Below are 17673 nucleotides of genomic sequence, written 5' to 3'. Positions count from 1 at the left end.
CTGAAGGGCCTTCTTTGATTTCTCCTGACATCAGGAGACCAGTGAAGTACTCTCTCTTGCTCATCTTTTTCCAATCAAGCACTTTATTTGTAACATCCTGGACTCTACTTCTTCAGTTCTGTGATGTGTTGCAGTGTGTGCACACTCAACATGCACTTGTCTATTGTCCTTTGTGTAATACTGTTTTCCAGAGATTGTTGGATCCTATGCCTCACAGCCATGTAACATTGGTATACTACTGGCATAAAAAAGATGGGCCTTTGAGGAAGCTAGGTGGTGAAGTGGATAGAGCACCAGCCCTGGATTCAGGAGGACCTGACTTCAAATCCTGCCTCAGATACATAACACTTACTAGCTGTGTGACCCTGGGCAAGTCACTTAACCCCACTGCCTAGCCAAAAAAAAAAAGAGATGGGCCTTTATTGGTGGGAGAGGTTTGGCATAATTAAAGGAGCTTCGTGATTTCCTGAAAGTAATTTAGCCTCTACTTTTGTTTAATTCTGGACCTAACCTTTTCACTTCTGGTCAGTAAACAATAAACATCAAGTGCTTACCATGTGCCAGGCGCTATGTTATACGTAGACATTTGGACATATGTTCATTATCCATTCACTTGGTTTTTTTCTGTGTGGAAGAGTTAGACCAAATGTGTGAGTAATTCTGGATCTCTTCTGGGAAGCTCTATAATTGTATTCTGGAGGCTTGATGCAAGTAGAAGGTGTTCCAGAAACAGGAACCTCCAGAGGGTCTCATCATCCATAGGGAACTTTAATTTCTATCACAGTGGCAAAAAGGATGAAAATGGAAGGGCAACAAATAAAAATGAAAACGACCTGCAAATATTTTTATATTACTTTTACCATTGATGACAGTTGACCCACCACCCTTTCATTCTGCCCTTACAGTACTGGATGTGCTTACAGGAAGTAGAAATAGTAATAAAGAGAACAAATAGTAAAAGCAGCTGGATTAGAATGAGTGAGATTGGAGCTCAAGGCAGCACAAATGCGAAGGCAAGAAGAGTTGATAAATTCCTGATACACTGAAGTGTATTTCAAATATTTTTTCTATAGGCCTATGATCCTCAAAAGTGTTTTCAACTTAAGTGCTAGAGATAGCATTGAGAGCTGGGGCTGGCAGATAAATAGAATGAAGTTAAAGAGAAATCTGGAATTACTTAGGAGCAATGCAATTGGCAGTAGGTCAATTAGGACTGACTTAAGGAGGTTATTCTTAGCTATGTTATCCTTCAGCCTGGAATAAAGCTTTAGAAAAGAATGGCTTTCACTAAAAAGAATGGTTCGTTTCTTTTTTGGTAAGGAGATTCAGTAGGAGGGCTAAGAGAGGCCATTTATGAAGAATTCCCAAGATGTTTACCCTTAAACTAATATAGAGGTATCATATAATTTAATTTACTTGAAGTAGCAATGGAAGTTATGTGGTAGAAATTCATGAGGGTCTAAAAAAAGACTGTCATTTGTTGTGACTAGGTAATACAGTTCTATCTATCTATCTCAATTGCTTTAAAACAATCTTACCAGCAAGTTTCAATACTTTCCTATGATTTGTGTTTAAATTGCTATAAACGTTAATAATTAGCCTGCCCAACACACTTGATGGGGCTTTGTATTAACATAAAAAAAGCAAACTCTGTCCAATGCATTACATCCCATATCTTTCTCAAATTGTTTTGTTACTTGGGGCGTTGTATGCTTAATATCCATTTTAACAATTTTATTAGTATGGTTCCCAAATCTGACTTCCATAATACATTGTTCAACATTGCCAAATACAAATAGTGGAAGAATACATTAAGTGTGAAAAGTAAGAAAAGTCCAGTCTAAGTCAACATGCATTTTGCATACATTTGCAGTCATTTTTTAAAACATGTACAAATTACATGAATCTGTGCTTATCACTACTGAGTCTCTGTATATAACTCAGTTGGATTAGGAGCAAGCAGTGGCAAACCTCCTCACAGACCCAATTCCCAAAAATCAGCCATGATGAACTCAAGCACACTATGGAATTTGGTACCAACCACACCATTCTGCTCTGATTCAAGTTAAAATGCAATTTCTGACTAATACTTCTGTGAATCACCTGATCCTCAAGAACTCAGGGCTACATCTGAGTATTTAGATTTCCTTGAATAAGGACAGCAGAGGTTTCTGAGACCAGAGTCCTTGCAAAAGGGTAGTGGTCTAGAAATGAGGGCTACAGTCTTCTAACATGCTGTCAGTTATATAACTGGATTGAAGATGGCTTTCGTAGAATTTTTTCTCTTCATAGGTATTCACAGTCCAAGCAATAACATGAATCCCTTTAGCTGACCACCTCTTCAAATAGGCCCTGGAAGAGAGGGGGAGAGACATACAGACAGCCTATTAGGATACTGGACAACTATCCTTTGTATCTAGAACAGTTACTAGGTGATACTAGGAAGTTACTAGGCAACCTACAATAAGGAGGGTACAGAGAAATGCTTGGGAATACAGAATAAAGATAAAACAGACTATACTCTCAAAGGGTTTATAATCTGTTAAGAGCAATAAGACTGATAAACATGTAATCAATAGAAATACTGGTTGGGATTCAATGGAAAGAAGAATACAGGGGAAGAGGTGGTCACATCACAACTGCAATCTCTTCACTTTCCCCCAGTTTTTAAAAAGAGCTAGCGCGCTACCATGTTGATGAAACTTCCACTGAAAAAAATCTTTCTTATTCCTTAAAAGCATCAGAGCAGGGTGATGGGAAATGATAAAAAATTTTAACTTACGTAGATACAAAATCCTTCTGCATGAGGAAAGCTGAAACTCCACAAAGGTACCACAAGACATTATGCAAACTCCAATCTAGGAGAATATCCAACAGCATATATAAAAAATGCTTCCAAAGAGAATCAAAGCGTCGTTTCCCATCTCCAAAATAGCTAAGGCTCCAAGGTCTATGAGTTAAAGCTGTCACAACATTACGGTCTGCTTGCCTCATCTGAGGGAGAATTTTGGAGAATAATGAGTAAAGTCACAGAGGAAAACATTTTAAATTATGCCTTTAGATTTGGTGAATGTACTCAACACAACAGATATTACAATGTGAAGGTTGGATTACCACTTTTTGCTTAAAACAACCACAAGATTCAATAAGCCCCTACAGTAGAAGGCTGTTTTCCCAGTTGATGCCCTAACCCCACTTTTTCTTCGTGATCTCCCTCCCCACCCATTTCTATTGAATAAATAAATCACAAATTTTTAGTTGTGTTGTGACTTTGTGAAAGCCTTATCACTTCTTTAGAACTCAGTTTTCTTAATGTAAATGGGAGGGGAAGAGGGGATAAATCAGCAGTATCAAATTCAAACAGAAATGAGTGTCATTAAGCTGTACATAAGGATCCCTGTGGGCCTCATCTTCAATTAGTGTTAAACTGAAATATTACCTATGTTCAATTGTATTTTTATCTTGTTAAATATTTGCCAAAAACATTTTAATCCAGTTTGGTCTGCACTCAGGAATATTGTGGGCCCCATGTGAGCCTGCTGTTTGTTTGACACTTCTGGTGGAATGGATGATCTTGAGAATCCCTTCTATCTAGTTACTTGAGTACTTTGAAAGTCTGTGGTTGAGAATTTTTCAGCATATTGTATGAAATGATACTAGCTATTCACAAAGAATCCTTTTTAAAAAATAGGAAAAATTTAGATGATTATAAGGCAGTTTCAGTATTTTCTAATAATATTGAGGATTACAATATTTAATGTATATTAAGGTAGATTCTGGCTAGACTCCCTAATTGAGCCCCTATCTCCTAAAGGCAATCTCTCTACATGTGTCCTAGACCCTATTGCCTCTCATCTTCACCAGCAGATTTCTGTTCCAACATTCTCCTCAAATCTTGGCAGGCTGGCTTCCAACTTCATAAGGCAATTGAAACTTCTCTTTCAAAATTACTAGCCATCTCTTAATTGCCCAATCTATTGGTCTTTTTTTAATCCTCATCCTTTCTCAACCTATGATCAAAAGAGATGATTTGCAAAGTCTTAGCATAGTGCCTGGCACATACAGTAAGCACTTAATGCTTATTCCTCCCTCCCCCCATCTACTGTACTTGACATTGTTGACCATCTTCTCCTACTAGATAACTTTTTCTTCTCAGGGTTTTTATGACATTACTCTTTCTGGTTCTCCTCCTATCTGTATGACCACTTTTTCTACATCTACATTTCTGGTTTATCATTCATATCATTCCCCCTAACTATGGGTTCTGAACATTTTCCCAAGACTGTCTTTCTATACATTCTTGGTGACTTCATCAGTTCAACCATGAATTTGTCATCTCTCTGCAGAAGACTCTCACATCAATATATTCAGCTCCAGTCTCTCTCCTGAGCTTTAGTCACACTTTACCTAATGGACCTTTCAAACTGGTAGTCCTAGAAACATCTCAAATTCAACACATCCAAGGCAGAACTCAATTTTCCTTCTCCCCAAACCTACCCTTCTTCTAAACTTACCTATTCAAAAGCACAACCATTCTTCCAGTTTCCCAGATTCATAACCTCAGTGTTATTCATGGTTTTTCACTCTCCACCACCACATGTATCTACTATTCCAGTTGACAAATCTTGCTGTTTCTACCGCTATAACATTTCACACATTTAATTCCTCTCATCTTACACAGCCACTACTTTAATTCAGGCCCTCATCACCTCTCAACTAGATTACTGAAATGACCTAATTGGTCTCTGTACTTTAAGTCTTTCCTTATTATTATCTTACTATTCCAGTCTTTCCTCCGTACCACCAATAAAGCAATTTTCCTTAAGCACAACTCTGACCCTTTCAATCCTATACTTGATAAATTCCAGTAGTTTTCTATTACTACTGTGATCAAATATAAACTCTGATCTACCTTTAAAAGCTCTTCAAAACCTGGCCCCAACCTATCTCTATGACTTCAATGGATATTACTCCCCTCCTGCACTTTGCAGGCTGATCCAGCCAAAATGGCTTTCTGCTCCTCACACATGACTCTCCATCTCCATGACTTTGCACTGGCTATTCCTGGAATGTACTTACTCCTTATCTCTACCTCACAGAATCCCAAAAAATCCGTCTTCCAGCTCAAGTACTACTTTGTAAAATAAAGCCTTTCATTTGCATTTATTATCTTTATATTTATTCTGTGTAATCTTACACATGTACTTGCTATTTGCCTATTTAGAATGCAAGCTTCTGGGGACAGCTAGGTGGCACAGTACAAAGAGCACCGGCCCTGGAGTTAGGAGGACCTGAGTTCAAATCCGGCCTTAGACACATAACACTTGTTAGCTGTGTGACGCTGGGCAAGTGTTGAAAGTCAGGATTATTTAAGTTGCTATAATCACATCCCCATCACCTAGCAAAGTGACTGGTACATGGCAGAAGCTTAATGAATCCTTATCAATTGACTGATTCATCTTGGTAAAGTTTAGTACTAAAAATGTGAAAGTTAATACCAACATAGGTCATGGTTTAGTGATGCCCCATTCCATTGTCAAAGGCTAAGTCCCCAACTCATTTTGAAAAAAAAAAATGGTGCTATTTATCACAAAGGAGGCAGAAGGGTTGGTGATAGGATGTATATAGATTGTCAAATGCTACTACTTCATTTCAACTTGGCACCTATATTGACACATCAATATTATCATCACAGATCATAAGCACTTTTAAAAAATATTATATTTCACCTTATAGATAACTTCTGGCATGAAAGAGCAGACAACACTGACGTTGTATAACTTAGGAAATTCCATATACATATGTTTTAGAGCATCAGCAGCCTATAGAGAAGAAAATGAAAGATTCATATGTACAAAGCCATTTAAAATATGTCAGTCAACAAGAATTAATCATGTACCATCTATAGCAATGCCAAATAATTCAGAGAGGTTATCACATGGGGTGGGAAGGAGGACACCAGAGTGAGATGCTAAAAGAAATACAATAAAATCTCAAATGTTTAAACTCACATCACATAGGGTAGAAGCTGTGGTATTGCTACTTTGTTTTCTACTTCTTTGTTGGTAGTCTCACCTCTTCATTGTACAGGTGAGATGCTCCTAAAAGGAAAGGTTTGAAATTTCTTCCCCCATATCCTGGGTTAGCCTTTAGGAAAGTTCCTTTAAGCTAAAATATTTGATAAACATTTCCATACTTCTCGAATAGTTATCAGCTAGGAAAATAGGGAGCTCAGAGGACAGGGAGTTCTCTTCAGGCTGGAGCCCAAGTAAGTGAAAGAAGGCACAGATGGCACAGTATAAAGAACCCTGGGCAGGATCAGGAGAATCAGACTCTCAATTCTGCTCTGTAACCTTGAGGAAATCACTTCATGTCTCTGGGCCTTTTCTCTTCATCTGCAAAATGAGACTTGATTATCTCTAAGTAAGTTCCATTCTAGTTCTAATGTCCTATAAGAAGTGATTTCATCTATCTCTAGCACCAAGTAAATTAGAGATGAAATAGGGTGGGGGGAAAAGGGTAGTCCTTCTCTAGCTTTCCATACAGACACTGTATGGTTTCATTATTTTGTTTGAAATACTGGACATTTTCAGAATGTCAGTCATGGAACATTCAAACATAAGCAATAAGAGTTTCATATAAATGATTTAGAAACTATCCAAGCCTATTCTTCCTTTCATCAGTGAATGAGAATTGCCTTTGTATAGACAAATATTTTTCTTTAATCCCTTGATAGTATAAGTTTAAATTCTGTATGCTGTCTTATTTTACTCTGATGGCTCAATTTTGATGTATGTACAAGTCATTTAAATATGATTTGGTACTCCTTGGTACATAAATCAGACTTGGCATACTGTGTGCGTGTGTATAAATTTTTTACTACTCTAAAAACCTTTTTTTTAAACTAAATCACCGTGCACTACCCAACACTTAATTCTGAATGTTACTAATCTAGTGCTTATTACTAGAAATGCAGGTATCCTATTATCACTCTGAATATTGGAGGATGAAGGAAGAAAAAGAAAAACAGCCAAGTGAATCCTGAATAGGTGTCCCAATCTTTCTACTCCCACCACATTAGGAACTCATCAGGAATCCTATTTCTATTTGCACCCCCTTCACAGAAGCAACTGGGCTTCTCCAGTACATGGGAATGGAACTAGGGCTTTCTCTGGGTTTGTCTAGTACTGAACATATTGTGTTATATAACATAACCAGGAATCTCTAACTAGGCAAAAGAAACATTATTTAGATAGAACAGCACCTGCCTGTTCTGTTCAAATGCGTGGGGGGGGGGGGGGGAAACAAAACCACCACCTCTGTATCCCACTTTAAGTATGGATGTATCTTATTTTACAAAATATATTCTTAAAAAGTTGTCTATAAACTGAGTCATATATTCCCAATGATTTTCATTATAATAATGTGCCTATGTTTTCAGAGGAAAAAATTTTTGGTTCTAGGATATAAAACTTAAGAATGTAGCAAATCTTTTAAAAAGATATTTAATGAACATACAGTGACTTCCTAATAAAAGAATGCTCTTAGATATGTCAAAAAACACTGTACCAGAAACCATGTTTCCTTGGGACAAGATCTATGTGAAAGGAAAATGTACCCTCTAAACGGCCTATCTAAACATCCTAAATATTCTGGATTCTGAAATCTTAAATTTATCAGCCAAAAGCAAATGACCACACACTGGGCATCAGAAGCTTACAGTTTTTAGTTTTAAAGTGGTTTACTTGGGGCAGCTAAGTGGTGCAGTGGATAGAGCACCGGTCCTGGATTCAGGAGGACCCGAATTCAAATCCGGCCTCAGACACATAACACTTAGTAGCTGTGTGACCCTGGGCAAGTCACTTAACCTCACTGCCTAGTCAAATAAATAAATAAATAAATAAAAATAAAGTGGTTTACTTGAGCCAATTTTTTTCTAGGCTTTAAACTGTTTACTTAACTAGGTCCCTAGATAAAACGATCATTTTAAGAGATACAGATCTGATCAGTATTCTTTTCTACATTTTTTGCTAGTAAAAATAGCTTGACCTTTTCTCCTCTGTGTTCTCTCTGATATGCAAAATATTTGGATTTCCCCATTAGGAGGCAATTAAGAACTATCGAACAATACATTTTCTACATTTATTATCCTATCAATTTATATTTTTATGATGAGATACAAGCAGGATATACCTGTATTAAAAATACATTTATGACAAAATCACACCTAAAATGATTAATTTGGAAATGATTAGTGGCTAAATAGGATTTTTTTTTTTAAAGTGAAGGTCCATAGCATAAAACTGTACCATAGTTGCATGGCTCTTGACATCAAAGTAGATTGTGAGGTTATGATGTAGGCATTCCACAATGGCTTCCTTCAGAGTAGGTATTTTTTCACCAGGGAAATTTTTCCTATAAAATGGAAGGAAAATAAGATCACAGGAAATGAAGAAAAAAGCAAAAGTTCAATTGAACAGACTTCCTCTGTCTTGAAAGTTAATCCTGCAGTACAAGGAAATAGTATCAATCCTCATTTATTCTGCTCAACCACGTCTAATTAAAGAGAATTTTAAAGTAATATGAACCAAATTACAATTACAGAGTTTAGTGTCTTAGACAGAGTATAACTAAGTTAATATCTGTAACATAACTCTAGCTTTGTAAATCTGTGCTTATTAAGTCTACAAAAAAAGAAGTATGTAAGTTATTTTCAAAGAACTCTAAGGCTGTGGCTTCTGACTCAATGTCTCAATAAGCAGGAGATAAGTCACTTCAGAAAGCATGAGATACAGCTTTCAACCATTCAGGAATAGCTCCAACTTTTCAATTCTTTAATAATATATCATTTTATTACATGAGTACTCACTTTGTCAAATGCACATTTGCAACCCCTCTGTACTTAGTGGAGAGTCTTTAAGAATTACTGTGATATTTCTGCAGCCAACATGATGATATGCCTCTCCAGAATTAGCTAGTCTATTCATCAGATGAAAGAAATAAGGCCTGCACACTAAAGTCTTTTGATCTAGTTAAGACCTTCCAGGCTATATGCTCTATAGCTGCACCATGATGTATAAGATTTCAGTGGAGAAAGGCCAGTTATACTTCTTTCAGAGATGGACTAATAAAGAAAATGAAGGCCAACCACTATCTTATCTTCTCTTAGTTAAGGGGGAAATAAAAGTTTTTCCAATACATTAAAAACAAACAAACACACAAACACACAAACAACACCTCACCTCTAAGGGGTTCCCCAGCCCTTTTTACATTCATAACAAAGCAATGATATAGTTAATTAGAGTGAGCAGCAGTGGTCAGAACAGTGAACATAAATAGCCAGTGTAAGAATTGTACTTTCTATTCTTCTTAAAATTCTTTCTTGTGCCTTCATTCTGATTGTTTTAGGAAAATAAGGTCATATTCATTTTAGAGTATAGATGGATTGGGGCAGCTAGGTGGCACAGTGGATAGAGCACGGGCCCCGGAGTCAGGAGGACCTGAGTTCAGATCCGGCTTCAGACACTTACTAACTAGCTGTGTGACCCTGGGCAAGTCACTTAACCCCCACTGACTCCAAAATTAAAACAAAACAAAACAAAAAAACAACAACACAGAGTATAGATGGATATCCACAACTGGGTTAATGGGCTCTACGTATGCTAGGAATATATGTTCAGAGTGTTCCTGTGCTAACACAAGAAACAACACAGCAAGACTTGGCTTGAGGCATTAGGCTTGTTTGATACTTTCATAAATTTTAACTTGAATGATTAAATTATTGATGAAATATGCTTATTAAATTTGCCAATGAAGATAAGTTAAGAAGAATGGGTGATGTTTTAGAAATATTTTAATTATATTTTATTATTTGAAGAAGTGAGAAGAAGGAATATAATAATGTTAATTTGGGACCAGTGCAAAGTAATTACTAAGGAGATAAAAACAACCTCCATAAATTTAAAAAAAAAATCATTGGCTTAGTGCAAGTGAAATAGAAAAGAATATAAAGATCTTACAATATATACTAAACACCAGCAATAAATGTAAATGTTAAAAAAGCATGTTTTTGGAAAAAATAACTGAGAGCATATATGAAAACCATGTGTGAAGCAATACTCCTAACTATGCCTGGCTACTATGCTGGCATTGATCTGATCCTATATAAATGTCCCAGCTGCCATTCTTTGCCTGAAAAATATAGATAATTTAATTTAAGAGTTTTTAGAGAATAACTTTTTTAAATAGGAGTTAATATAAAAAATTATTAAAATGTTGGAAAACAAAAATATAGAAAGTTTAAAGAAACTGATGTAATTATATGACATAAGTGACAGTGAGCAGATACTTACAAGCATCACCACGCCTTACTTCCATCTTTGCTGAAATGCCCGAAAGCAGCAAGGTATATAATATACCAGAGAGACTTTTAAGGTCACTTCCAAATTTAAGACAGTTATCATCTGGATAGGGTATCTCCCATCAATCTCCAAACCAATTAAAAAGACAGCTAAAGGGAAGGTGAAGTACTTACTTCAATCTGTGGTTTGCTGCTGGATTAAGCTTCCTAACATCAGCAAATGTTAAGTCCCTCAAACGTCCCGTTCCATCAGTAGTCCTGTCTACTGTCTCATCATGCATTAGGACAGGAACACCATCTGCAGTAAACTCAATGTCCAGCTCCACACCTGTTGCTCCATTCTTAGCTGCCTTAACAAAAACATTAATATTATTTATGTCAAATGGCCATAATTGTTATTTTTCAGTCCAAACAGTAAACTAGATTAACAGGGCTGAGCCTACACATAGTAGGTATTTGTAGGGAGGGAATTCAAGGGATACCTCTGTCATGAAACCTAATTAATTTTAAAATATTAATCAGATTAACTAGCAGTCCCATGAGGAAGAGGGAATAGGACACAGGGCTACAATATATTAATATTTGGTCAGGGAGAGGTAAGAATGGGTGAGGCACTACCAGTGTAGGTCCCCACAGTATATAGCCTGGAGCAGGATGGTCCAGGATTTGGTTCAACAACAGTTGCAGGTAGTACTGGGTTCATTTCTTGACTCTACATTTTAGGAAGGGTTTGACAAGACGGAGGGTTATCCCTAAGGAGGTGAAGGGACCTGATGTCATTACCCTGCTGTAGGAATTCTGTTTCAAGGACTGTGGATATTTAGCCTAGCAAAGAAAACTTAGATGTGGACATGATGGTGGTCTTAAAATATTTGAAAATATGTTATTTAGAGGAAGGGTTAGGCCTTTTCTATTTGATCCCATAGGGCAGAACTTGTTGGATGAATGGCAATTTAGGTTTTCTGTAAGGACGAATTCCCTAATAATTAGTTCTGTCCAAAAGTAGAATGAGTGACCTCAAGAGGCAGTGATAACAATTTAATTATATAGCACTTTAAGGTTTACACAGTGCTTTTCTCAAAAAAATCTCGATGAGCTACTGGATAGCGCGTTAAGCATTATTATCCTCATTTTACAGAGAACATAACTGAGGGTCAAAGAGATGAAGATCACATGTGTTGTCACCATCTGTAGTCATTATGCTACTCTTTTTAAAAAGAACATCAAGACTAGGATTTGAACCCAAATCTCTCCTAACTCTAGTATTTAGAACCTTTGCCACAATACCCAACTGCCCCAAGATAGTAGACTCTCAATCAAGAATACATTGAGCAAAGAAAATGTCTACCTAAAGAGTCCTTCTTGTAACCTTCCACGACAAAGCAAATTTCACAATAAAACAATGTTCTCTTCAACCATAAGTAGTGGGGTTAATCATAGTACATTATGATTTAATACCAGGGAAGGGGGTACTCCTCTGTTCTGTCTTGAAGCCAAATGGAAGATGAAGAATATAATCTAATACACAATTGTACCTCCTATCTTTATGATCCTGGTGGGTTTAAATAAAAAGTATGTTTAGCACTTAAAAAAAATTTATTTAAAAATAGTCAAATTTCTTACTACCCAGTTGTGCAAAATGCTATAACTTCTTAGTTGACATCAAAAGAGACCAACCTTTCTATCCTTATACCTTTGTACTTTATAATAAGTACCAGCGATTACAGTGTATAATTGGGGAAAGAAGAGGGATTTGAAAGTTGTAATGTTAGACGAACTGCTACTTTGCTAGTAGTGGTAATTAAAAGCAATGAGGTACAAAAGAAAATGGACTCATCCAAGATGCTGCTCCTGAAAACTATAAAATCTATCTTTATATTCCCATTCAGAACACAATGAACCTCAAATTTTGCTGATGATAATATGAACTAGTGGAGGTAAGGAGATAATACATTACTTATAAATACAAACATAAAGATTACCATAGGAGGCTAACAGACTGGTAACTCCTGTGAGATAATAATAATTGTTTCCCAATAGTGTTGGGAGAAGGAAGGAGCTGCTGGTTGAATTAAGCCAAGAACTTTGAGTTAAAGATTAAAACTAGATACTAAATTTTAGTCTACAGTAGTACTGACTTGAGGCTGTTAGTCATTACTTAAAAGGACAACTCTTTATCAAGTTCTCAAGTTTAAGGAACATTTTATTCATTCAAATTAAATCAGGCTCTTCAGGGTGGTAGCATATCCTCCAGATTAAGAAGATTTAGATTCATTTTAAAGTTTTATTAGCCAACCTTACTTCTAAAATAAGTGGTTAGCAATTAAACAAAAACAAAACAAAACCAAAAGCCCTATTTTTTTTTTAACAGAAAAGTCTTCACAATGAAAATTAACTGACTGAGAAAATGTCTAACCCAGTGCTAATAGTTTAGTCAGATGTAGTTTTAAATTTTAAAAGATTAATTATCATACAGAAAATAAGAACAAATGTGAAGAAATGGAGAATCCCTAGTCAGTGTGAATTTGGTAAAAGCAGGAAATGTAGATTGGAATAGTTATAGACTAAATGACTAGTAAGACAGAAAAGTGGTATACAGAACTTAAATTTTCTCAGATTATCCTTTTTTAAATGGCTGGTAATTGTTTGTCATTAATGACTCACAAGTGTTTATATATCAGTTCTGTTTATCTATCCTCTTTGCTTAATGTAGTAGCTCTGCTCAATTCTCAAGGTCTGACAATTAGACAGTTCATTCATTCCATTTGCACATTCAGGATGAGCCTGTGATAAATTATAATACTGAAAGCTTCTGAAGACAATTAGCTCTTATTTTTATGCTCTACCATGTTTAAGCTATTGACCAATATTCAGTATAACTAACAAATAAAATTAAAACTGTCATCTAGAAACATCTGGGTGTTAAAGGTAATGAGGTAAACAAAAGAAAATTGGCTCATTCTGAATGTGCAAATGGAATGAGCCGTTTAACTAATTGTCAGACCTTGGGAATGCTGAAAACTAAAAATAAATAAATAAATTTATAATTTAAAAAACAAAAAAACAAACACATTTAGCCTAAACCTAAAACGTACATTTTGGAAAGTCACTGAGTCACTTTTATGACTCAAAAACTTATCAACACCTATGTACATAGTGTCTCTTTCCCATCACAGAACAGATACTATCCTTATTATCTGGTATTAGAGATATGAGATGCTGTTGTACTTTTATTCATTTTTCCTCCTTAAGGTCATCTTAATTTATCTACAACACAGAAAAAAATAGAGAGGGGAAAAGTCCAAGTTTCAACATCATGAATTTACAAGACCAATAGAAATTAACAATTACTTGCACTGAAGCCCAGAGTTAAAGAAACAGAAATGCACAAATAAATTCTATTCATATTTCATTATCAATTTTATTATTTGTATTTAGTATTTTTAAGGAACTTCCTCCCTCATTGTTTTTCAAAAAGTTAAATAATGTTTTCCATACACGTTGCAATTTTTTTTAATGTTTGATACAATTAACAGTTACACTATAACATCTATTTTCATGACCTTCTTAAGACCTTGGATTCTGAGCAAGAAAAGACCTTACTAGAGCCTAGTTAAACCTCTTCATTTTGGAGTGAAGAGGAAATACGTAACTATTTCTGAGGCTGAATAGATAGTAAGTGACAAAGTTATGCTTTGAAGTCAGACAGTTTGGCTTCAAATCTGGTGCTTTTCCAATGATAATGCACTGTTTTCATCTTATGACTTCTCAGAAAAAAATATCTTTTCAAAAGCCCTTCTCACCACAAACTAGTTCAGTACTATCTATACACATAGTAACCATTCAATAAATCTTCAAATGAAGGAAAAATAGCACTCAGGCAGCTTAAAAACTCTGAAAAAATACTTAAAATACACTTTGCACCTTTGTTGTTAAACAACAAGGCTTGGGAATGGAAATTAACATGCAGTTTGAAGCCACCATGCAGTACTTCCCTGCTTTAAAATGCTATTGCCTTTAGGGGGGAAAAAACCCAACAAAACACTACCCTGTTTGGCATTTAAAGCTTTTCGAAATCTAGTTCTCGCCTATCTTTCCAGATTTCTTTCTGACCTCCCCAGAGCACATACTAAACATTCTACCATTCTGTCTCTGCCTTGCAGCCCCCTGCCTGGGAGGGCTGCACTGACTCCTCAGGTCCACCTTTTAGAATCCCTAGCTTCCTTCAAGATGAGCTCAGGGCAGGTACCACTTGCTATTGGAGGTCTTGCCTAATTCTCCTAATTGTTAGTGCTTCTCTCCTTCCTTAAAGGATGTTTTATTTACTTATTTGTTATAGTGCATGTTGTAGCTCCTGGAAGGTATTTTTCATTGCAAGAGTCCCTTTCTCACTGAAGTACTTAATATACTCACTGAACTGAATTGAAAGTAATTAAAGAAGTGTCATCAGAACGGTGATTCCTACAAATTGAAGGTTTACCCTGGCTTCGTTTCTTTTTTAGTTTTCCAAAATTCTGGAGATGATTTTTGGTTGTTCATCCCCCTTCTATTTGACACATTTTATTCAACTACTTTTTCTGTCTTCCTAAACGAATTATCTAATACTTTTCAAGTTACAGTGGCTCAAACATTTCTAAAGATCTTAAAAAAAAAAAGGTAGAAATTTAGACTCATTAACTATCGGTATACCCAACCACCAAAAATTACTCCTTCAAGGAGGAATACAGCAGGCCTAAAATAAAAGCACTAACTTAAGGCAACTCTTTGCTACTCACATAAAACATACACACACACACACACACACACACACACACACACACACACACACACACACACACACCCCCCTTTGTGCACATTTCCAGAGCTTTCCTAAAATGTAAAGGACTATGAACTTGGTTTTAGTAACTAAGCAGATGCTTATCTAAAAGCAAAGGAAAAAAGCAGGAATTGATGTTCATAAGTACAACTGCATTGAATTTTCTCCAGCTACTAAAAACTGCTTCAAATTTATTTTTAAAAACTCAAGTCATAGGGGGCAGATCCCAGATGGCAGAGTAAAAGCAGTAACTTGCTTGAGCTCTCCCCCAAACCCCTCCAAATACTGTAAAAAATGACTCTAAACAAATTCTAGAGCAGCAGAACCCACAAAAAGACAGAGTGAAACAAATTTCCAGCCCAAGACAACCTGGCTGGTTGATCAGAAAGGTCTGTTGCACCACGCTGGGAGAGGAGCACAGTTCAGCATGGGCCATGAAAGCAAAGCCAGGGCCCCAGCAAACCTGGAGCAGGCCTCAGGGGACTGAATCATGGGCAGCTGTGATGGTTCCAGACTTCTCAACCGATAAATGCCAAAGACAACTCAGAAGGTCGGTGGGAAAACTCTGTCAGACCTGGGTGAAAGAAGAGTGCAGTCCAGCTCTGGCCCTAGCACAACCTCTGGGCAACAGCCACAGTGGCAATGGCTGCTTCCAGAGGTCTTGGTCCACAGACAGCGGGGGAATCAAATGGCTGATCAGAGGGAGATTTGCAGGGATCTCTTTGTTGGTTCTGAGGCAGGATTCTCTTGCTTTGCCCATGCTTGGATCTGGGTCACAGTCCTGGGATAAGAAGAAGCACTAGCATAGCACAGCTTTTAGTGGCAGTGGAGAGGAAATCCTCCTCACAGTTTCAAGGCAAGAAAGAGTGCTTGTAGTCACTCACAGACCAGAGCACAGACCAGGAAAGGAGTTTGATTATACCACCTCAAAAGAACTAAAAATTTACAGGTCCCTAGAAGTATCTCTGAAAATAGCTGCACAAAACCTCTGAAGCTTGGGACAGTACACCCTCCACACTGGAAGCACAGTCCTACCTTAACAAAGAGTTAAAAAGCCAAGTAATTGGCTGGGAACATGTGCAAACAGTAGAAAAAAAAAAAACTCAGACTACAGAATATTACTTTGGTGGCAAATAATATTAAAACATACAACCAGAAGAAGTCAACAAAGTCAAAGCTCCTACATTCAAAGCCTCCAAGAAAAATTTGAATTGGTCTCAGGCTATGGAAGAGCTCAAAAAGGATTTTGAAAAGCAAGTAAGAAAAGTAAAGGAAAAATTGGGAAGAAAAATGAGAGTGATACAAGAAAATCATGAAATACAAGACAACAGCTTGCTAAAGGAAACCCCCCCCCCAAAAAATACTGAAGATAATAACACCTTAAAAAATAGACTAACCCAAATGGCAAAAGAGGTCCAAAAAGTCAATGAGGAGAAGAATGCCTTAAAAAGCAGAATTGGTCAAATGGAAAAGGAGGTCCAAAAGTTCACTGAAGAAAATAATTCCTTAAAAATTAGAATGGAGCAAATGGAAGCTAATGACTCTATGAGAAACCAAGAAATTATAAAACAAAACCAAAAGAATGAAAAAATAGAAGACAATGTGAAATATCTCAATGGAAAAACAACTGACCTGGAAAACTGATCCAAGAGAGAGAAAATGTAAAAATCACTGGAATACCTGAAAGCCATGATCAACAAACAGCCTACACATCATCTTTCAAGAAATTATCTAGGAAAACTGCCCTGATATTCTTGAACCAGAGACTAAAACAGAAATGGAAAGAATTCACTGATCACCTCCTGAAAGAGATCCTCAAAGGAAAACTCCTAGGAATATTATAGACAAATTCCACAGTTTTCAGGCCAAGAAGAAAATATTGCAAGCAGCCGGAAAGAAACAATTCTAGTATTGTGGAAACACAATCAGGATAACACAAGATTTAGCAGCTTCTGGGGCAGGTAAGTGGCATAATAGACAGAGCTCTAGCCTTAGAGTCATCCATCTCAGATACTTGAAACTTACTAGCTGTCTGACCCTGGACAAGTCACTTAACCCCAAATACCTCACCAAAAAAAGCAAAAAAAAAGTGAAAAAAAATTAGCAGCTTCTACATTAAAGGATCTGAGGACTTGGAAATATGATATTCCAGAGGTCAAAGGAGCTAGAATTAAAACCCAGAATCACCTACCCAGCACAACTGAGTATAATCCTTCAGGGGGGAAAATGGACATTCAATGAAATAGAAGACTTTCAAGCACTCTTGATGAAAAGATCAGAGTTGAATAGAGAATTTGACTTTCAAATACAAGACTCAAGACAAGCATGGAAAGCTAAACAGGAAAGAGAAATCAGAAGGGACTTATTAAAGTTGAACTGTTTACATTCCTACATGGAAAGATGATATTTGTAACTATGAGACCTTTCTCCGTATTAGCATAGTTGGAGGGGATAGATAGATAGATAGATAGATAGATAGATAGATAGATAGATAGAT

The 17673-nt window shown here is 36.5% G+C and overlaps 1 protein-coding gene across 1 annotated transcript in view; it reads right to left on the bottom strand.

The window, feature by feature from the left end:
- Window positions 1–747: 747 nt before the first annotated feature.
- The window catches only part of LOC114052275 (glycerophosphodiester phosphodiesterase 1-like), a 23920-nt gene continuing 6994 nt past the window's right edge, over window positions 748–17673 (bottom strand). Inside the window, exons 2-6 of the mRNA XM_027874814.1 lie at window positions 10535–10710; window positions 8310–8415; window positions 5730–5822; window positions 2783–2994; window positions 748–2352 (exon numbers count right to left, since the gene is read on the bottom strand). Of these exons, the coding sequence (XP_027730615.1) occupies window positions 2205–2352; window positions 2783–2994; window positions 5730–5822; window positions 8310–8415; window positions 10535–10710 (735 nt within the window). The 3' untranslated portion in view covers window positions 748–2204. The remainder of the gene's footprint in view (window positions 2353–2782; window positions 2995–5729; window positions 5823–8309; window positions 8416–10534; window positions 10711–17673) is intronic.

This window comes from Vombatus ursinus, unplaced genomic scaffold (genome assembly GCF_900497805.2).
Source record: "Vombatus ursinus unplaced genomic scaffold, bare-nosed wombat genome assembly UNPS02014807.1, whole genome shotgun sequence".
Taxonomy (NCBI): Eukaryota; Metazoa; Chordata; class Mammalia; order Diprotodontia; family Vombatidae; genus Vombatus; species Vombatus ursinus.
Note: the sequence above shows the minus strand (reverse complement) of the source record. Positions and strands in the feature narration are given on the sequence as shown.